This window comes from Ovis aries, chromosome 12 (genome assembly GCF_016772045.2).
Source record: "Ovis aries strain OAR_USU_Benz2616 breed Rambouillet chromosome 12, ARS-UI_Ramb_v3.0, whole genome shotgun sequence".
Classification (NCBI taxonomy): domain Eukaryota; kingdom Metazoa; phylum Chordata; class Mammalia; order Artiodactyla; family Bovidae; genus Ovis; species Ovis aries.
In genome coordinates this window covers 68566406-68589534 of record NC_056065.1, presented here as the reverse complement: position 1 = coordinate 68589534, position 23129 = coordinate 68566406, and the positions used below count along the sequence as shown (strand labels likewise).

Sequence of the window (23129 nt, the reverse complement as noted above, 5' to 3'; positions counted from 1 at the left end):
ATCCCCAGCCTGAGATATTCTAGTTCAGACTTCTGGTGCAGTCCTAGAATCCAGATTTCGAATAAATGCTTTGGCTTAATTATGATCCAGCAAGCTCTGGTCTGAGAATCACTGATGATTCCAACATCCTATCCAGTATGGCGGTCTCCTCTTCAAGACACCACACAGGCTATTCACCCTGAGCTACAGCAATTCCAGAGACCAAGGAGCCTGCTCTTTGGTTAAGTCTGCTTCTTCCACATTTATATGGCTTTAATTATTAGAAACTCTGTTCTTATGTCAAGCCAAATAACCAACGTCTTTCAACTCCTTGAACTTCATTGTTACTGACCCTACTTTTGTTCTCCAGAGCTAACACAGAATTCCTTCCCCATGAGAGTCCAAAGGCAGCTACTGTACCCTTGCAAGTCTTCATCTTTCTAAGCTTAAACAATCTTTTGTTTTTTTAACTTCATAAAGCATAATTTGAGTCCCTCACCACTTCAACTGCTCTTCCTAAATAAACCTTACAGAATAAATCTGTCTAGAGGAACACAACTTCATTTTTTTTTTTTCTTACAGGCTGAACTTTTCTCAGTATGCATTAATTTATAGCCCATGTTTCACCCTTGGCACTCATGGTCTTGCATTTAAAGGTCCAAGAGCTATGAATCAGCAAGTATTTATTAACCTAATGCTGTGCTCCAAACACTGTATAAAGTACTCAAGAAGGATTCAAAAGCTGGAGGAAATCATCTTGATCTGATTTGACTTGAGGAGATTTGAGGAGATAATTTCTTGGACAGAAAGGACTTAAATGAAATCACTCAAAACCAGCACATGATGGTCTATAATTAAGTGCTTCAAATGAATGACACCTGAAGACTGATGTAGGTTTCCTGGGTCAGACAGTCAGCCCTCTCACAGGCTCTGTTTTATAGAAACACCACCTATGTAACAATAATTTGGATTAAAAAAAGAAGAGGATGGACACTATCACCTTAAAATGTTAATAAAAATTTCAACTGCATCCTTCTTTCAGAAATTTAAAATCTAAGAAATGACACATTTAAGAATCAAGTAGCATACTGTTCCTTCTACCCCAGATGTCACTGGCATTGCTTCCCAAGCACTCTGAATGTCGTGATCCAAGTAAAAGGCTTGTAAGTAGAGAGTTTATGCAATTCCCTTCGTTACTGGAAATAAACATTTGATAAGCACACACCCCCCATTGCATATTTTAACGAACATCAATAAAAACATACTCATTTCATTCACAGAGCTGCAGACTAATCAGATCATTCAAGACTTAGACACAAATCCCTCACTTTACAGATGGGGGAGAAATACCATTTCAAAGACCACACAGGGTTTCTCCCAGGTAAAGCAGCCAATGAGCAGGAGGGTGGGGCCAATCCCCAGGTCTCTCGGTTTGCTGGCTTCCTGTTTCTTTGTATTAAACCTACCAAATCAAAACTCTTACCCTGTCTGAGCTTTCCTCAACTCAACAAAATGATGCATTTTGTCTGGGGACATTTTGAGGGAAGGAGTGGACCAAACAGCATTTGGTGGTTAATTAATTTTTTTTTAGCATATTTATTTTACTCACAGTCTCCAATTAATATTTCTATGCTTCTAGACACAAAATTCTACCTGTCTCAGGATCACTGCTACCTCACAAGCAGAAGAGGGGACCACTGGCATGGGCTACATGGATTCAGACAAAAATTCTAAAGCTGCAAAGTGACTGGTAAACAATCCCCAACTACCTCCCCTCTCCTCCACTACACACACACACACACACACACACACACACACGCACATGCGCACACACACACACACACACACACACACACACACCTAAAGCAACCAGCTCATCTACCTCGTCTGAAGCCTCAGTTACTCCACACCCTTCCTTGGAATACGGAGAAAAGCACCTACCTTGTGGCTTCTTGCTGAAGCCATGACACATTTGGCACATAGAACATGACTCCAAAGAAAAGCAGAGGCTCATTAGCGAACTTGTCCAGATGTTTCTTCAGAGGTTTCTCCAGCTCCACCCATCGTGCTTGCTGGCTCTTGCTGAGAAACCAAAGGCCAAAGTAGTGTGTCTAGGTAAAAAGACAAGACAGCGTCAGTTCGGGCCTCCTAAGGGGCATCCTGAGACCACACAGGAAATAAGACTCCAGCGTCTAACCTCACCTTTGGTCCCCTAGCCTGGACACCAGGATCCAGCTTTTACTTTGGAACTTTTGAAAAGAAACCAGAGGCACACAGTACTTACTGTAAACCACCCCGAGTCTCCAGAGGGCAGTATTCCTACCCATGACTGCTCTTTGTACACATGGGTACGGATGCACCTGTGTTAGGTAAGGGCAATGGGCGATACAGAGTGGAGACCGTGTGGATTTATTCTAAGATCTCGAGGCTGACTTCCTTGTGCTTTTGGAATGCTTCGTGATATCACATGGAGCTCGCTAGCAGAGGCAAACACAGCTCCTGCACCTGCTGCAAAGTAGCTTAACTCTGCTCAACTCTGAAGATGAACCCTTCTGCCAACATTAAGCATTGCAGCGTAGAATGTTTTCATAGGGTACCTGATTTGAACAGAAAATGGATTCACTCTGTTTGGGCTTTAATGAAGTACCTTAAGAAACATCGGCCTCTACCACTTCGTTATACATGAACTGCAACGAGTCTGTCCCCTATATTAAGCATGGAGAGTGGAAGGAGTCGCTCTTCACAGCTGCCACAGGAGCCCCCAGTGGCTGTTCTTGGCAGATTAGCAGGGGGGGATTTGATAGATGAAAGTGAGATTTTTCAACCTTGGACTTGAAGCCTCAACTGGTTGAGTTTTGAACAATGTGCTAAATGATTAAAACAGGTACTTTTATGCATTCAATCCTGTCTTTATATATTAATTCATGCTAGGATTTCAGGATTAGCACAGCAGTCACCCCCCCCAAAAAAAAAAAAAACAGATCACTGCTTTTGAAGCATTCTTTTATATTTCAATTATAGCCTAGAATGGTTTACAGCACACCTGGAAATCTGCCTTCAAAGGCATGATTTCATTACAATGTTTAATTTCCAAAGGCGTTTTTGTGCCCAAGTTCCCACTACAGCTGGCTGCACCCTCAACGATATAGTACGTCAATCCCCGTCACCAAGCCACCAAAATGTGTAATCAAGTCTTGACTCTGAGTTTACTAGAAAACCAGACACGTCCTTCCCTACATAAAACTGCAGATCTAAAAATGCTAAAGGATATTTTTAAATGTGTGAGCTTTCAGATGGGACCATTTCCTCCATGATGTTTCACAGGGCAAGTCCACACCAGAAATCTATGCATTTCTCGAGCAACAAAATGCCAAACAGAACCAAGGCTATGTTTCTATTCAAAACTTAGGCCAACTTGCTTGAGTGAATTCTGACCCTATTGTTCATTTCCCAGCTCCAGCAAGTCCATTAGTTGTTCCAATGTGACCGATGATATAGAAGAAATGAAATGTGGCTGAACGGAAAGAAAATAGGCTTTGATGTCAGTTCATCTCCCAGCTTCCACACTCGCTGTCTCCATAACTGTATGAGTGATAGAACCTCCCAGAGTCTCAGAGCTTTCTCCTCTGCGAAATGGGGATGGTGATTACCCCCATCAGCCACAGGCTGTTAGGGGCGTAAATGAGATAAAGACCAGCCACCATGTGCGTGGCCCACCTTAAGTAACTACTTCACAAATGGTGCTTTCTGTTGCAGCTATGTATCGCCACGATCATCATCCTCAGTAATAAAAAAACAAAAGCAGGCAAGCCTTAAGCATCTTTGTCATCAGCCGCTATTGCCATCCCTGTCAACCACAGAATCAGAAAACAGAAGTTATCTGGAAATAAAGGAGAAGAGGCAGGCAAAAGCAGAAGCTGGAAGGTCCACGAGTAACATAAAAATCTAACAGGCATAAGAAAAAACATCACAAAGCAGTGTCTCCCCAAAGAGTTTCTTTAAGAGTCTCACTAAAGGTGTTTATGGGACACTGGAATATCACTCTGAAGCTTTCCGAGGGGATCTATCACGTGGGCTTAGGCTAGCCTGAAAATGAGGCAATCTGGGGACTTAATAAACCATCTGAAAAAGATCCAATGCAGTTCTGCATTGCACCAAATCCCTTCATGGAGCACGGTGCCGTATAAGGGTATTCCATCGTATTCAGGATGACCAGGAGTGAGTCTGTATATGATGAATGAGGTAATATATGTAAGCAGTGATGGGCTATGTGATAATTATTTTACTTGGAAAAGAGCCCTTTTGTAAGCCTGGGTGGAGAAAGTGAGGGCAAACTTTGCAACTGCTTCGCAGGCCAGCTGTGATTTATCACCTTTCACTAAGAGCAGTCTTGACATTTGGAGGTATGATTTTATGGTCCCTATTTCACTCAAACTGTAACATTCACTCAAATTAGTAGCGCTTAAACTATAAAGGGTCCACCATAACTGCATAAACATTCTATAATTGATTTTGCAACAAAACAAAACAAAACAAGGTAACTTTTACTTCTCCTGTGCTTTAAAGGCCAGCATTTTAAGTTTCCTTTTCTCCTTCCCACCCAATCATTAAACAAGACCTGATCTCTGCTCTTCAAAATAAAAAAGAAAGAAAGAAAAAACACCCTGAGAAAGTATTCCATGGAATACACATATACACATGTGGATACACAGAAAAGGAAGGTGATGAGGTATAAGAGAATCATGCTGTGAAAATAGTCTCGAGCTATAATTAATAGTATAGAATTCCAAATAACAAGGCAAACCACTTTTAACGTTAAAACCTAATCCATGGCATAAGATACTTTTGCTGCTGCAGTATAGCCTTTTCCACAAGATACAGGGTATTTCTGGGTGACTCACATGCATTTATCCAGTGAAACAAATTATTTAACTATACAAGAAATGGGGTTACAGTGCAGAAGAGGCAGATAGCCTGGAGGACACAGTTTCTACCTGTTATGGCCAGAACAACCTAGTTTTAGAAGTGCTCAATTCCGTTATCCACCCTATCCGACACTGTTTCGTAAAGCTCTGCTCCAAGTAATGTTCTCCATTCCCACCTCACCCCTCCCTATTCCTCCTCTGCCATATGCCTGCTCTGGAGTGCTCAACAGAGGAGAAGGACCCTGTCCCCAAGTTCTTATTACCCTGCTCTATTCAAGTCCACAAGGCCGCACGTTTACTCAGCCATGTCTCACAGTGTCACAAGAAACAGAACCAGAACCTAACCTCTCACTCAAACTAACATGCACGCCAGTTAACTTCCTGTGTATCATCCAAGGGGACACTAATCCCATCCAGCCCAGCTGAGGCCACACCAGGCCTGTGCATAAGCCACCTGCCAATTTCAACTCCAGCTGAATTCTGAAAGCTGAGCTCCTCTGCTAAACACTGCCACGTGGTTGAAGAAAACGTGGTGGATTCCGAACAGAAACCCCCTCCTCGAAATCCTTTCGAAATCCTTTCGACCAAGGATTCTACTGCACTGCCCAAGTAAAATGCCTGAGACGCTTGCTTGATTTATCTCCAAAGTACCAAACATAAGCCAGGTCCATCTAAGCCTCACAATACCTCTGTGTGAGCTCTAAATCCCATTTTATTTCTCTAGTTTTCTTTAGGAAAAAACAGCTCCGGTGCTGCGAATTCTGCAATGCGTTCACTGCAGATAAGAAAAAGGAGACAGAAGAACCAGTTCCCAGGGAGAGGAACCACATCTCTGAATCAACTGCTAAAAATGCACAACTAAAATAACAATGGGAGAAGAGTCACCCTAAACTGTCATTTTCATATGAGTAGCTTCCTGGTTTATTTGGTTTGGAGTTTTGCATTTTAACAGGAAGGCATAAGTGTATGTGAGCCCACAAAAATAGGTTTCTTCAGTGGCAGATTGGCCTGTAAATCCTCCAGCGTGAAAGTTAGACCCCTCTTGTGGGATCATCAAAAGACTATAGTGAAGAAGGGCTTTAAAAACAATTTGAGATGTTTCTAATTTGCTGTCCATTTATCTGTAAAAATGGTATTATTCCCCACAGTAGTTATTAATGAGGGTAAGGTTTTGTTTTTATTTTTTTTAGGGTTTTGTTTTTCTAGTTTTGTGACCAACAGCACAGCTTAAATGCTAACTGTTTATAAGGGTAACAGACACAGTCTTGGCAATTACTAGGGACCAGGGATTAAATCCAATGATCTTATCACAAGCATTTTGAAGAGGTAATCATCCAGAAGCAAAAGTTTAAAATACCTTGCATTAGGTTGTAAGGGTTTCTCTGTAGGAACATATAGTTCGGTTGTAAATTAAGAAGCAGAGAAGTTGAGATGCCTCCACATAAAATATAGAGGAATTACACACAAGCATTCAAACCTTCACTGAAGTATGGAAAATACTTCAAAAGATGACTAGACGCAGACTCTGAAATAGCAGTTCACGCAATTACATTCCAACGGCTTTGGAACATAAACCACCATACATCAGTTGGATAACTGCAAAAAACAACTTATGCGCAATCAACCTCTACTCTGGGTAGTCTGGGATTTCTGTAACTGACACGTCTATAATTAACAACTGCACCATCTTCATTTTCCTAGGCAATCTCTTCGTAAAAGTACAGGAAAAGAAACTGCAGGGTAACACAGACCAAAGAAGCAAATCTCATAGCCAAGAAAAATCCTTCCTTCAGAGGCTATACCACTCACTTGGAATACACAAAAAGATGAAGACCAGGGGATTACCTCACCTACAATCACAAAAACAGACACGGTGCCAATTTACCTTACAAAACTGACATTAAGCTAATAAGATTTCACATTATAATCTTTACAAAGAGAAAACACAGTACAAAATTCAGAAATCTCCCCAGCAGCCTACTCTTCAATCGTTTCTTAATCACGGTTGACTATTTTAGTCCTCTGCAAATACAAACATATCTAGATGCATTTAAGCTGGCTATAAAACACAGCAAATTCTGCTATTATCTCACAGGGCCAGGGAATGAGGTGTTCGAGTACTCCCATTATCACAGATAAATTTCCAATTCCCAAAAGATTAACATAAAATCAAGCCATAGCAATGTCTTTAATGTAGGCTAGCTTTACTTTGATGAAAGGAAATGCATGTTAAGATGCTGTATCTTTATAAACTCTAGCCATTATGAAAATAGCAAAATGTGAGACACTTCTATCATAACTGCTAGCTTTAGATAAATCAGCTTTCAGAAAAGATGAAAATACAAATTTGTAAAAGAAAAGGGGATAATTTGGAGGATAATCACCAACCCTATGAAATGGTTATGGATTTTTTTAGGCTACTTTAAAAACCAGGACTCTTATTCCAGCCTTAGAAGAGACCCAAGAGTTATCAAATTCATCCTTCCACCAAGTGCTGGATTTCCTAATAAAAAAGTTATCTATCTTGAATAGAATATGGCCAGGAAGAGTAGTCTCAAGTACTTCTGTTATATATCTCTCTATATTATTTTTTAATTAAAGTAAAAGTGAAGTCTCTCAGTCATGTCTGACTCTGTGACCCTATGGACTGTAGCCCTACCAGGCTCCTCCATCCATGGGATTCTCCAAGCAAGAATACTGGAGTGGGTTGCCATTTCCTTCTCCAGGGGATCTTCCCAACCCAGGGACCGAACCCAGATCTCCCACATTGCAGGCAGATGCTTCACCCTCTGAGCCACAAGGGGAAAAGTATAGTCAATTCTCTACCATATGCAAAAATAGATAGCAGTAGGAACCTGCTGTTTAGCACAGCTCAGGGCTCTGTGACAACCTAGATGGGTGGGATGGGGGTGGGGGTAGGAGGGAGATCCAAGAGAGAGGGGATATATCTACACATAGCAGATTCACTTTATTGTACAGCAGAAACTAACACAAAATTATAAACCAATTACTTTCCAATAAAAATAACTCAGAAAAAAATGTAGAGTCAAGATTATTCCTGAAGGAAGTAATTCCAGCATATTTTTATGTTTTATTGGAATTATTTATATTCCTTATTACTATTAAAGTGGTCTCCTTGCTTTTCTTAGAGCAGCAGTATTTAGCAGAAATATACCGTGAGCCATATACTTAATTTAAAATTTTCTAGCAGCTACATTAAAAAGCACAAAGAAGTAAAATTCAAATTTCAATACATTTTATTTAAAATGGTCATTCAAACTTTTATGCTTTTAATATGCAACTTCTTCCCTGGGTCTTTCCTGGATCAGGAAGATCCCCTGGAGGAGGAAATGGCAACCCACTCCAGTATCCTGGACTGGAAGATCTTATGGACAGAGGAGCCTGGTGGGCTGCAGGACATGGGGTCACAAAGAGTCGGGCATGACTGAGTGACTAACACTTACTTACTTATGTAATAAATATAAAAATGACGAATGAGATTATTTTAACCTTTTGTCATACTAGATCTTCAAAAGCTGCTGTGTATTTTATACTTACTGCACGTGTGAGTTTAAGCTAGCCATACTTCAAGCACTCGATAGCCACATGTAGCCAATGGCCACCCTACTGGACAGCACAATCTGCAATTAGTAACTGTTCAAGGAACTGAAAGATTTCAGCTCAGTGGTAGATCATAGTTTCTATGACTAAAGCCACCTAAAAATGCAACAAGGAGACTTATGAAAGGGTGAGAGTCCAATCTCTGGAGGGGCCTGGGTAATATCTTCTTTATTAACTTTTTATTTTATATTGGACAACAATCGGTTAACAACGTGATGTTAGTTTCAGGTGTACAGTAAAGTGATTCAGTTATACATATGCAGGTATCTATTGTTTTCTACTTCTTTTCCCATTCTGGTTGTTACGTAATACTGAGCAGAGTTCCCGTGCCATAGAGCGGGTCCTTGTTGGTTACCCATTCTACAGCAGTGTGCACATGTCCATCCCAAACTCCCTACCTAACTACCCCTCCTCCCCTCTATCCCTATCTGGCACCATAAGTTCCTTCTCTAAGTCTGTGAGTCTGTGTCTGTTTCTGCAAATAAGTCCACTTGTATCATTTCTTTTCAGAGTCCCCATATAAGCAATATCATAGGATATTTCTCTTTGTCTGATCTGAGTGGTTTGTCTTGCCAAGCAGACCACTGTATTGAGCGGCTCCTGTGTGCCCGACACTGTGATACAGTAGCAATTTTGCAAAAACTAACTCACTTAATCCTCTCAACAATGCATGGAGGCTGCTACTCCGACCATCTCCATTCACAGATGAGAAAACAAAAGCACAGGGTGGTTAAGAAACTACCCAAGATCACAACGCAAATCAGTGACAGAGCCAGGATTCAAACTCGGACAGTTTGGTTCAAGTTCACATTCCTAGCCACTAAACTCTGCTGTTCTCCAGGTGTTTATTTTTCAAATATAAGAGCTAATCATAAGGCAGCATTGTTTTTAGCTATTTTCCTCCCAATCTAGGTCAGTTATTTTTCAAGCCATGTGGGGGGTGAGAAAGGCACAAGGAGATGGGACTCCAGAAAACCCTATCGACCCCTCAGCAAACAGAGCAGCTCCACCTTATCTGTCGGAGTTCCACACAAGAGTTTATTTGGGGAAAAGGGAAATGGTAAAACCCATTGATTCAAATATATTGCAGCTGTATTATCAGAATTCTAATTTTCTGAGCCTCCTGTATCTCTCAAGTCTCCTCCTTAATAAAAGTTCCCAGTCAGAAACTCACACCTTTTTTTCTGAACTTATTCAAAAGAATTAAATTTTTTTTCTTAAAGGGTTCATTTTATTTCCTCTTGCCAGGTTCTTATTATGCCTAATTGGCATCTCTGTGAGAAGGGAAAGGCAACCCACTCCAGTATTCTTGCCTGGAGAAGTCCATGGACAGAGAAGCCTGGCAGGCTATAGTCCATGGAGTCACAAAGAGTTGGGCACGACTGAGTGGCTAACACTTGCGCTTACTTACTTCCTCCCGTCACCCCAATCCCCATCATTTTTCTGCCGTTTGGTTCTTTCTTACAACGCAAGGTGCCTGTGCCATGCTTCACCTTGGAATCTTTCGATGGCTTTCTATTTCAAGGCAGTGTTTTATTCCCTAAAGGATTCAAAGAGTATTTATTAGAAGGCTTAAATAACTGTGAAACACTGAGCTCAACACATTCTTTTTTTTTTTTTAACTGCAGAAGTTATGAGAGTGTTTCTCAAAGCATCTTACCACGGCCCCTTTCTCTGCCACTACACATCCCTGGGAATTAGAACAGTGGAGTCAGCCTACCTGGACCATAAAAGTAGAAACCAAGAGTAGTCGCCTGGCACGCTTGTAAGAAGCATTAAATGAGTTGATCAACAAAAGGTGCTTAGCATAGCACGTGATACATTAAAAGCTGGTGATTATTTTAATTATTTTTGTGACATGTTTTAGGAACAATGTCCTGTGGGATCTGTTAATAATTAAAAGTACTTAGATACATCAAACCCTTCAAAAATGGTCTCCACCTATCTACGCACCTGCTCCTTCCTCCCCTCCATAACCCCTAGACACCCACACACACACACACACCCACACACCCACACACCCACACACACACACACAGAGATCAGTACAAACTGCCCTCTGCCCTTGCCTGAAAATTCCACGTTCTTTCCTGTTTCTATACCTTGGCACAGGATGTTCTCTTTGCTTTGTTTCTTGTTTTTCCTATTCTCCCAGCTCTCGGGATTTTGGGAGCAGAGACCCTGTCATATTCTGCTTCCCCAGGAGATGACCGTTTACTAATCACATGAACCAGGCCTGGGAACTGAAATGGCAGCAAAGCCGTGCATTCAAAACCAGATTTGACCTTCGAAAAGTTTACCGTATTAGTTTAGGGATTTTTGAGAACCAGCCCACTGTTCTCCTTGCTTGGCCCTGCAATAAACCTTTCTTTGCTCCAAACTCAGATATGTTGGTTTGGCCTCACTGTGTATCAAACACAGGATCCTGCATTCAGTAACAGGAGGATGAAGTCATACAGGACATAGTCAAACACCAGTAGAAAGACAACGAGGCCTTTGGTGACCCAAGGTGCCTCAGGATGACCTTTCATTTTGTTGGAAGAGGAATATGTGTTTAATGCTAAAACGTGTATCATTTTATATTAACACTTGTGTATATTTAAAAAATCACTGTTCATTAAATTAAAAAATAAGTTTACCATATGGACAGAGATCATTGTACATTTGTCAAAATCCACAGAATGTGCACCAAGAGTGAACCCTCACGTAAATTATGGACTTTGAGTGATATGATGTGTTAATGTGGGTTCATTGACTGTAACAAAGGTGCCACCCTGGTGTGGGGTGTTGACAGTGGGGAAGCAGTGTGGGCGGGACGGGAGGCATATGGAACTGTGCTTTCCACTCAAATTTGCTATAAACCTAAAACTGCCTGAAAAAATACAGCCTCTGTTTTTTGGGGTTTTTTTTTGACCACAGCATGTAACTTGCAGGATCTTAGTTCTCCAACCAGGGACTGAACCCGTGTCCTCTGCAATGGAAGCATGGACTGCCAGGAAATTCCCTACAATGTTTGGGGCTTTTTTTGTTTTCTGGGGTGCACTGGGTCTTAGCGGTGGCATGTGAACTCTTAATTCTAGCTTGTGAGATCTTGGTCCCTGCCCAGGGATCAAATCTGGACCCCCTGCATTGGGGGCATATAGTCTTAACCAATGAACCACCAGGGATCCCCCCTATAGTCTATTTTTAAGTTATCTAATACAACACCAACTGTAATTAATGTATATCAAAACTGAAATCAAAATTTATTTTATTTTCTTAATACAAAGCAGAGAAGGCAATGGCACCCCACTCCAGTACTCTTGCCTGGAAAATCCCATGGATGGAGGAGCCTGGTAGGCTGCAGTCCATGGGGTCACTAAGAGTCGGACACGACTGAGCAACTTCACTTTCACTTTTATGCATTGGAGAAGGAAATGGCAACCCACTCCAGTGTTCTTGCCTGGAGAATCCCAGGGCCAGGGGAACCTGGTGGGCTGCCGTCTATGGGGTCACACAGAGTCAGACACAACTGAAGCGACTTAGCAGCAGCAGCAAACTCTAAAACATGCATGCTTTATGCCGATTTACATACGGATGCTTAAATGCGTACACCCAAATGTGCTACTAATAAGGAAAAAAGAGCCAACTACCAACCACCAAGGTCAGAACCTTTCACGTGCTTATCCAATTGTGTCAGTTACCAAGCTACATATATCCTTTGGGCCGGACAGTCTCCTCCACAGGAAAAGAAAAGTCAAAGGAAGACCTGAACACCCAAACCAAAGTATAAACATGAAGACCAGTCAGAGAAACAAGTGCTCAGGTGAAACAGTCCTTCAGAGGATAAGAGGCAGCCTGCGGTAGGTGCCAAGGGGAGAAGAAGACCTTCCCTGATCTCAACTCCTTGTGCAAATGGAAAGAGGGTGTGGATCCTGAGAAGTGAGGAAAGAGATCAAACATGATCATTTTCCAGAGGGACTACCCTGAGAACTGGGCAATGATATCCCAGGGCCCAGGGCAATCACAGGCTCTTCCTTACCCTAAGGAGGGCTTGACTCTCAGGGGTCTGCCATCAGTTCAACGCTGGCAACCGTTCAACCACGGTCCCTTACCTACCAACCTACAAAGCTCTCAAGAAACAAATGCCTGAGTGTGTCTCTCTCAAAAGTCTCTTCTCCTGAAAGTCTACAAGGCTGCAAAACAGCAGGGCTTGCTTATTACCAAAGGGCATGTTGCTCTAAGAGTCTCCTCTAAAGAGAGGTAACGTGACTGTCTGAATGGTGAACCCCGGGTTTGCTTAAAGCCCAAAGAAAACACGGGTCATGAGGAATCTTAAGAGGAACAAAACTCCCATTTTACAAGCTCCCACAAAAAAAGCTTCAACAGTCATGCTCACTATAAATGTTTTTTTCTTTTTTTTTTCTTTTACCCTCTTTGAAGAGGAGAGTATAGAAACAAACAGAAAATAAAAGCAGCTATATCCACCCAGTATGTGGGAGTTTTCTCCTTGATATGTAGCTGGAACATCAAAACCCCAGCTACCCCACTTGATTGTTTTTAAAGAGAGTAAATGACTTTGGGGAGGAGAATCTCATTACAGCCTCCTCATGGGCTGAAAGCAAAGGGGAGCTGCCACACACACACACACACCCCTATTTCCTCCCCCCCACCGCCCCCAGCCCCGTGCAAGCTCTAGGGGGTATCCTTGCTTCTCCCAGCGTCAGAGCAGGTCTCCACATCCACTGAAAGGTGTTACGAAGGAGGTCACGCTGGGAATCACAGGATGCTTGGAAACCAGGCTGAGGCTGACAAGCCGGCCCCGGGCCGCACTGCGGCCTCTCCACTCCTCACACGCGCGCCCTTACCTCCCGCAGCTCCAGCCTCTGGGCCACCGCCTCCAGGCACTCCCGCCCCGTGCTCTCCACGGACAGCGTGCACTCGATAACACTGCTGTCCAACAGGCGGATGCGAGTGACAAAGCAGTTCTTGCTCAGGACGTTGTAGCGCCGCGTCCGGCGCAGCTTCAGGCCGAAAGGCATGGCTCTGCAGGCCTGGGATGCCGCCCTCGTGTCCCGGCGCCCACGCCCTTGAGATGGCCTTAGCAGCTTCGTGACGGGGCACTACCACCCGTGCTCCTCCAGGTGCGGAAAAGGGCGTCCATGCCCGGCGTGGTGCTCCGGAGGGTCGCTGCAAACACAAATGTAGCAGCAAGGTTACGGGCTGGAAGGGAAGCTCCAGGCGGCACACGTTCCTCCCGCATGAGCACATCCCCCTGAGGCCCAGGTTCAAGAGCCTGCAAACTCTGATGCTCCCAAGCGCCTTGGGGGAACCCATGCACTTGACCTTATCTTACAAGGGTGATATGACAAGATCCACTTCATGGCTAGAGACACGGATGTTCAGAGGATTAAAAAGACTCATCCAAGAACCCACGTGGCAAAGTCAGTATTCAAACCGATGTCCATGCAATTTCAATTTTTAAGAGATCATATTTCATTTATTAGATAGGCACAGACCAAAAAAATTAGTAATACCCACCACTGAGGAAAATGCTGGGTAATATTTTTTGGTGAGAGTGTAAACTGATGAAATGCTAAAAAAACAAAGCTTGGTTACTAATAATACATAAAACTTTAAATGTATATATCCTTTTACTCTCTAAACTTCTACTTTAAGAAAGATTTTCTAGAGATACATTTGACCAAGCTTGAAAAGGACATCCGCTGAAAAATTGTTTATAAGTAGCACTCTAGTATTCTGCCTGGAGAATCATGGACAGAGGAGCCTGGTGGGGTACAGTCTATAGGGCTGCCAAGAGTTGGACACGACTGAAGCAACTTAGCATGTACCTATAGCATAAAACTGAAACATTTTCTCTGTCAACAGAGGATTGGTTACATAAGTAGTACTATACCCACAGAGTGTAAAAATATGCTATCACTGACAATTGAAATAAATACATCATTTGCAAATTGTTTGAATTCGGCTAGGTAGCTAGTGTTTTTAGTGTGGCAGTCTAGGACATGGAATTAAATGGAATTTTAAAAAGCAAGATGCTTACTGTATGCATAGATTCCAGTTGCATAAAATTAAAAATATGTAGAGAAAGATATATTCTTGTGTATACATTAAATATTTCTGAAAGGATGCACAGAAAACTGTTGGGTGGCTGCTTCTTGGGAGAGAAATCTTTTACTTTTCCGTGTGCTCTAATAAAGATTTATTCTTAATCTACTTACAGAGTATCAGTTTTATAATTGAAAAAAATAGGTAGCCAAAACGTGTGCTCCTAGATCGCTGATGATAGAAGGAAAAGTTACTGTATTAACTCTGGTTGAGTTAAAAACTGAATATTTATGACAACGCAGGTAAAGAAAATCTCCTTCAATGTATGAAAGTGAAAGTGTTAGTCACTGGGTTGTGTCCCACTCTCCGTGACCCCATGGACTTGTAGCCCACCAGGCCCCTCTGTCCATGGGATTCTCCTGGCAAGAACACTGGAGTGGGTAGCCACGCCCTTCTCCAGGGGATCTTCCCGGCCCAGGAACTGAACCGTCTCCTGCAAGGCAGGTGATTCCTTACCCTCTGAGCCACTGGGAAGCTCCTTCAGTGTGCCCATGGTAGTTTTAATGATGGTTGTTTCCGGTGAATAGAATTATGAGAGACTTTGTGGTTTAAACATTTCTTTGACTACTCTTGATTTTCTGTTTTTATTGTCGTGAACACTGCTTTAATGATCGGGTAAACCATAGTGAATAAGATATCATGTTTACTCAAGAACCAACCTTCTATTAAAACCATCCAACAGCTTGTACTGAAGTCACTTTAACCGTAAGGTTGGAGAAGTCTCAGATGGGCAGCAAAACTTGGAGTTCAATAAGATATTTATATCTCATTGCCCCTCTTTACCCAGCTATCAGAAAGTTTGCTTCAAGTATCATTAACTTCAAATTTCTTAAGTCTCTTCTCTATTCTTTTTTTAGATAAACTTTTTATCTTATATTGGAGTACAGATGATTAACAATGTTGTGTTAGTTTCTGGTATATAACAAAGTGATTCAATTATACATATACATGTATCCTTTCTCAAATTCTTTTCCTATTTAGGTTGTTACATAATACAGCCTGTCTGCTCAAGAAAGAAGGAGTGAAATTTGAACTTTTTTTAAACTTCTAAATATATTGTCCATTTCAACCCCATTTACCAGCTCTCTGGTATTGACTTATAATCCCTATTTTACAGATGGAAAAAGTGAGGTTCAACGATTTAAGCAATTCATTGATCCTGAACTTAAAATCTAATCTTGCTCCTCTTTTAACATTATTTGTCTCTATTTTTAATACTTATTTTCTTATATTATTGGGTGATAGAAAATGAAACAAATATGCATTTAATTATTAATTATAAATTAGTAATTAATGATGAGTCAGTCTGCAACTTTCTTTTTTAAGAAAAAGTGAATACATGAATTCTTTAATGTACTTAAAATCACAGCTGTATCCTTTTTTCACCAAATATTTAGACAGATGTGGGGAACCACCCTATTCTCATTTTGTTCCTTTACAAAATGTTTGATGCAAAAGCCCGTCACCAAACGACACCAAATTTAACTCAGTAATAACAAGATTTACTGACCCCCAGATGTCCCATGAATGCCAGTGATGACATTATCGCCATGGACAACACAAGAATAAAATAACAACAGCAGCAGCTTTACCATCCGCCCTGTGCCAGCAATGCTCTCGCTGGGAGGTTTCCAGGGCTCTCATCTTCCAAAGAAGCCAGACATGTCCACATGGCCTCTCTGTTCAACTTTCTGTTTCCCGTGAAGCACAAAGAACCATCATCTCCTGTTCATATGATCGTTCTGTTCATTTGATTCCCTAAGTCAGGCAGCTGTTAAGCCTTTGCCACACAGAATTACCTCTGAGCCCCCCTACACTTAGACAAACAGGAATAGCTACTTGCAGGAATTCTTGAATTAATAATTCTAATGGTTTCAATATTTAGAAATCACTCCTTGTCAGAAATCACCCCAGGCCTCAAGCCAGGAGGTTGTCAGGACACAACCCTACAACACAGCCAAACACACTCCCGAGACTCCCTGGGCCAGCCTCTGTCGTCTGCCCTCGGCACATTCCTTAGCGTGACAGGTACATGTTTTATGAAGGCTTAAAATACATATGCAAGAGGCTCGGGCTTGGTAAAATAGATGAACGTTTCTAAATCACTTTATGTTGGCAGGGTGTCGTGTTTACCTCCAAGGAAGGCCAACCTGATGATCTGATATCGGCAGAAAAAAACACGGAGGGACCCACCCAAAAAAGGAGAAAGAAAAAAAAAGGGTATCAGAATTCAACTATGGAGTCCTTAAAGAGTTTATTCCTCTCACATTTCCATGAACTTGCTAACACACAGGGCAGAAGACATCAAGATTCAATTCCTATATGAAAAACTAGAGAGCCTCAGAGAGAGAAAAATATTTGCTCTGTGGGCACAAGTCACATTTCTCAGCCTGGGCCGGGCACCTTACCCCTGGGTGTGTCACTCTGAACACCTAGGAAGGAATGCGGCTGGCTCGGCGCACATTTATCCCAGCCACTGCTAAACACAGTCCCTGCTCTTAAACACATATTTGACAGGACACAATCCATAATCCAGCGATAAAAAGTACACCGTACAACAGGGTGCACAGATAAACACTGTTTTTATAATGAACAAAACACACACAAAGAAATGGGGAAAAAAGTAAGGTCACCAAAATGACTGTTATCTCAGGGCCCCATGGCGATGGTATCAAGCAGAACTCTCATTTTATATTTTATATATTGTACAATCATCCATCAGTCTCTGCAGGAAATTGGTTCTAGGACCTCAACAGAGACCAAAATTCGAGGATACTCAAGTCCTTATGTAAAATAAAATAGCACAGTGTTTGCAAAGAACCTATCTTATACTTTATCTCTAGATTACTTACAATACCTAATACAATACAAATGCTTTGGAAAGAGCTGGCCAGTCTGGCAAACTCAAGTGTTGCTTTTTGGAACTTTCTGGAACTTTCCATTTCAAAAATATTTCTGATCTGAAGTTGGTTGAACCCACATATGTGGATCCCGTGCCTACAAAGGGCCAATTGTATTTCTGAATTGTTCTAACATTTTACAACTGCCTTATTTTTGTAACTAAAGATTCTTTTCAAATATACTAGCTACAGAAAATGGTACATCAGGTGAAACATCTGACAATACATCTGCTGCTGCTGCTGCTAAGTCGCCTCAGTCGTGTCCGACTCTGTGCGACCGCATAGACGGCAGCCCACCAGGCTCCCCCAGCCCTGGGATTCTCCAGGGAAGAACATTGGAGTGGGTTGCCATTTCCTTCTCCAATGCATGAAAGTGAAAAGTGAAAGTGAAGTCGCTCAGTCATGTCTGACTCTTATGACCTCATGGACTGCAGCCTACCAGGCTCCTCCAATTCATGGGATTTTCCAGGCAAGAGTACTGGAGTGGGGTGCCATTGCCTTCTCCGTACATCTCCTAGAAAATACCTATTTTAAGTTTTAAAGAACTTTTGAAATCTTCAGTTTGTCAGACACTTGCCAGGTAAACTATGAACAAAAAAGCTTAAAAGAAAACTGGTCTGGTTCCTCTAAAAGTCAATGTCATGAAACAAAAATTGGACAGGAAGGACTGGAGGCAGACTGCTCCAGAGTAAGAGAAATCCTGGAGTCATAAAAACAAAATGCAATGGGTGACCTTCATAAAACCGAGCTTGCAAAAAAAAAGTTATAAAACACATAAGACATTAGGGAAACCTGAAATAGGGAGTAGAAATGAGATGATATGAATATTTTATGGTTTTCTTCTTTTTCAATAGTGGAATTGTGGTTATGTTCATCCCAGATTGCTTAGTGGTAAAAAATCTGCCTGGAATGCAGGAGGCACGGGTTTGATTCCTGGGTCAAAAAGATCCCCTGGAGAAGGAAATGGCAACCCCCTCCAGTATTCTTGCCTGGGAAATCTCATGGGCAGAGGAGCCTGACAGGGTCTACGGGGTCGCAAAGAGTCGGACACAACTTAATGACTACACAACAACATTATACATTTAGGTGTAAAAAGTCACTCACTTAACAGAAGGAGAGAGAATTCCAAATGAGCTGAGCAGTTCTATAATTCAAAGTTTAATCTCAGGGAACAGGACACACTCAAACCTTGGTAGCAGAACTGGATTCATCCAGAGAGGCCTAGAATGGATGTCAATTATTTATCCTCAGTTTACTCATCCATAAAGATAAACTCAACCTCAGACTGTGCTCAGTTGCTCAGTCATGTTCGACACTCTGTGACCCCATGGACTGTAGCCCACCAGGTTCCTCTGACCATGAGATTCTCCATGGTCAGAGTACTGGAGTGGCTTTACTCACCTGTAAAGATAATCTCTTCCCCAGGTGTTTGTGAGGTGCCAATGAGAAAACGTTTCCTGGGTGTGCTCAGTAAGTGTGGGCGTTTTCCCCTCCTATGCCCCTAGCTGTGAGCTGGGTTTGCTCAAGGATAGCAGAGCAGGTGTGTTTCGAAAGGACTTGAGGATCTTGGCACCTACTGTGGACAAAGTCTTTTAAAAGAGAAAACAGGCAGGTACTTTTCTGGTGGTCCAGTGGTGGAGAAGTTGCTTTCAAATGCAGGGGGTGTGGGTTAGATCCCTGGTCAGGAAACAGGTCCCATATGCCTTAAGGCAAAAACAAAACAAAACAAAAAAACCCCAAAAACCCAAAACATAAAAGAGAAACAGTACTGTAACAAAGTCAATGAAGACTTTTTAAACAGCCCACATCCCTCCCTCCAAAAAAAATTTTAAAAAGAAAAAGGCAAAACAAAGAATATAAAGTTTAGCATGAAGCAATGACAATTCCATGATGAAACGTGGCCAAGTGTAAAACAAAATCACGGCCTCTCCCAGCACTGCTCCCTTGCCATCCCCCTGACTCTGACATCGGGAGCAGAAATGAACCAGCCATCAGAGGAAATGTCCCATTACCAGCCCATCCTTAGTGGGTCAGAAGACTGTCATCTCAGGCAATAACGTGTAGAGAGTGTGTGGTGTCAGAAACTGGTTTGGGGTTTGGTTTGTTTTGCTTGTTTTTTGGTAGAAGGTTGATTCTAATCTGTCTTTGGTTTTATAACCCAGTTGGCTGTGTCTCTACAGCCGCAGGCATATCCCAGTCTCTCTCACACTGAAGAATCTCCCAGAGGCCTCTGGGCTCCCAAGTAGCATCCTGAAGGGAAAGATTTGTGTCGGATTCAGCTCTGTGGTCCCCTGTGACCCGGAAATGGAGCTCTGGCCGTGGCAGGAAGCTGAATAAATATTTGTCGTTATGATGAAAGAAAGAATGAATCCTGGAAACAGTTGAGATTTTTGAAACCAGGGTAGGACAGGCATTTCCAGATGACCTCAGTGAGTCCGGAGGAATCTGGAGCCTCAGAGAGGATGGACTCGGGGAAGCTTAAGAGAGGCTTAAACCATGGAAAAAATGGCATGAGACGTTATTTAGCTCCCTGGTGCTTCTTGGGGGAAGAGTTTTACCCAGATTTCTAAAAGTTCTGCTTCTCCAGCCTTTGATGTGCCATATCCCAGGGGTGGTCTTGAAGACCAGAAAGATGCCATATGCCCAGAAGCTCTCTGCAAAAACTACACTGGAACTACTGATGGGTCAGGGTTTCAGTGTGCCCGTGACTGCTGAAAGCAATTTGCTGGGATATTTGCTCTGTAAACACCCCACTCCTTTCATGTAATAGGCAACAGTAAGAGAGAACGTACAGAAAGCTTTAAAGTCACTTCTAAAACCCACTCCTGACTAATCCATCAGATTTCCCAAACCTCTAACATGTACATATCCATCTCTAACTATCAGCTGTGAATTTCTAGTACTTTGTACTCCTTTTATCTAAACATATCAGTGAAAATCCTGCCAGTTAAAAACACAAAGCAAAAACAGCTTCATCATCGTACAGAAAAAATTATTTGGCTGATCTAATAAATCTTTAAATATGGTGGGTTAAAAGTAGAGAGATCTTTCATAATGTCAACCAAATACAGCTTAATCTGCTTTATTAAATTACCTGTACAGCGTTTAGAAAAATGAAAGACAGAAATTAAAACCCAAATCTTCAAGACGGTCATCACACTTTCTCTTGCATTCTCATGCTCTGTTACATATACTTGCCTCCTTTCCCCGCCCCCCAAGATGTAACCTTCTGAAATCACTAGCAGAAGCTAACTGTTGTTCAGCTGCATTCTTTATTTACCAACAGCTTCTGGAATCTTTCCAGCATTCCATGTTATTGCAACTCCCAAGCACACCTCACAGAACTATGTAACCCTGGTCTGGGTGTGAGAAGGGGAAAATTGATGTAACTCACACATCCTGTGTATAAAGCTGCAGAAGGCACAGCTTGGTTCTGAAAAATACTATGTCATTTTCCTCAGGGGAGTTTTAAAAAAGCATGGAGTGAGAGGGGATGAAAATGTCTTCTCTGACTCCCTCTTTGAAGAGCAGCAGAAAGGAGGGAGGCAGGGGTGAAACAGGAGATTGGGTTCGACACATACACACTACCATGTGTAAAAGAGAGAGCTGGGGGGAAGCTGCTGCACAGCACAGGGAACCCAGCCTGTGTCTCCGTGAGGACCTAGAGGGCTGGGATGGAGCGGGTGGGAGGGAGGTTCAGGAATGGGGGGTACATGTACACTTATAGCTGACTCACCTCATTGTACAGCAAAACTAACCCAACATTGTAAAGCAATTATCAAACAGAAAGAATAGCAGAGAGGAAGTTCATTTTTAGTAAAAAAACAATCAGACTATTAGTTTCTACTATAAATTTGACATATACCCATATGTCTAATTATTTTTAGCCAAAAAAAATTTTTGTGCAAGGTCTGAAATGCAAATGTCTACTTTTCAGTTGCTAAACAACTACAACAACAAAAACAGAATGGCCACCTTTTAAAATCCCTTTATTTCTCTCCCACCAACTCACTTTCAAACATCCAGCGGTGAGATGCAAGAAATGTGTCCAAAAAGACATTTCCTAACATTCCCATGCACTAACTACATAGTTGGCCTTTCAAGCCTTTCTTAAGCTGTATTTAGAGTGAGAAGAAAGCTTCCTAATATAGTGCCCCATCACAAGGGTGCCTCACCCACAGGAAAGGTAGCTACACAGTAACATCTCTGCAGAATATGGCTGAAAATCAGGAAACAGAGCCAAAACAGCCTTTGAGCATTCATATATCACAAGGCCCTTAAGTCTAACAACATACAGTTTTGCTTGGGGAAACAACACTCTCACAGTTCATTTGTTCTAACTTTACATACCTTTATATAGCTAAATCCGCCCTTAGCAGATTTAAAAGGGATAAGCAAAAGCACCTTGACAGGGCATAAAATCCGCAATGAGGGAGGTGACAGATAAACTGGAAAACGACACTGGTGGTAAAGAAACTGCCTGCCAATGCAGGAGACGCAGGAGGTGCAGGTTCAGTCCCTGGGTTGAGAAGATCCCCTGGAGTAAGAAATGGAAGCCCACTCCAGGATTCTTGCCTGGTGAATCCCGTGGACAGAAGAGCCTGGCAGGCTCCAGTCCAGGGGGGTCACAAAGAGTCAGACATGACTGAGCATGCGCACAACAGCTGTACTGAAAACACTCTGCAGTAAAAGGGAATGATTAAATAACATCCAGTGGACTCTGGTTGAGAAGGCAGAAAATGAATATATTCTTAAACAGTCCCATTCATAGTGGTTAAAAATAACAAGAAAAAAAAATGGTTCTTGAGAAGGTAAAGCTTCTGTTACTTGGAATCTTTTTTTTTTTTTTTTTTTCCTTAAGCAAGTGGTTCCCTTTTATTTCTGCTCTTACACTCAGAAGCAAACCAGTTCCAAGAAGTATCAGATGCTGCCATTTTTAACCAGGGAAGGGAGAAGGAGAGAGGAGGATGGGGAGATGCAGAGGAAACGGAGGAGACCTGTGGAAGGCAACTCTGGGAAAACAAGCAGTGGACAAGGTCCCCCAAGGTAGATGTTTAAAGAAATCATTTCCCATGGGGTCGCAAAGAGTCAGACACGACTGAGCGACTGAACTGAACTGAACTTTGAAGATTACTGCCCTGAGGTTTCTAGAGAGACAGGGTCTTCCCACAAGAAGGACCTTAACATGTGAAAATTTCCATTTCTCACTTAACTAAACTTTTAAGGCATTCAAAGTACCTCTTGAATATTTACCAATGAAACGATACGGTGTTTGAATTTGCTTAAAAGGAATGGGGTGGGGGAACTCGGGGTGGGAGGGGCAGGTAGAGGTGAAGCAATACTGGCCTACTGGCCATGAGTAGACAGGTCTCAAGGGTTGGAGCCAGGCAAGTCAGGGCTCAGACCACTCTCTACAGCTTTGTGCTTGCCATCTTTTCCATATTAAAAAGCTTTTTTTTTTTTTTTTTAAATAAAGAAGTATTTCTTAAACGGTACTTTGAAAGCAACCTGGCATAACAGATAACAGTGCCTACTTTGCAAGAGGTATTTTACAGAAAAATAGGGTCAATATTTTCCCTCCAACCCAACCCCTCTT

At 42.1% G+C, this 23129-nt stretch overlaps 1 protein-coding gene across 4 annotated transcripts in view; it reads right to left on the bottom strand.

Annotated features, from left to right (window-relative positions):
* PTPN14 (protein tyrosine phosphatase non-receptor type 14) overlaps nt 1-23129 on the bottom strand; it is a 193289-nt gene that overhangs the window by 108555 nt on the left and 61605 nt on the right. For all 4 annotated transcript variants that reach the window (XR_009595748.1, XM_060396203.1, XM_042229208.2 and 1 more), the window contains 2 exons: nt 13373-13694; nt 1921-2090 (listed from right to left, as the gene is read on the bottom strand). Coding sequence is in view for 3 of the 4 variants with exons in the window: in XM_060396203.1 (XP_060252186.1) it covers nt 1921-2090; nt 13373-13546 (344 nt within the window). In the remaining variant the exon portion in view is untranslated. The remainder of the gene's footprint in view (nt 1-1920; nt 2091-13372; nt 13695-23129) is intronic.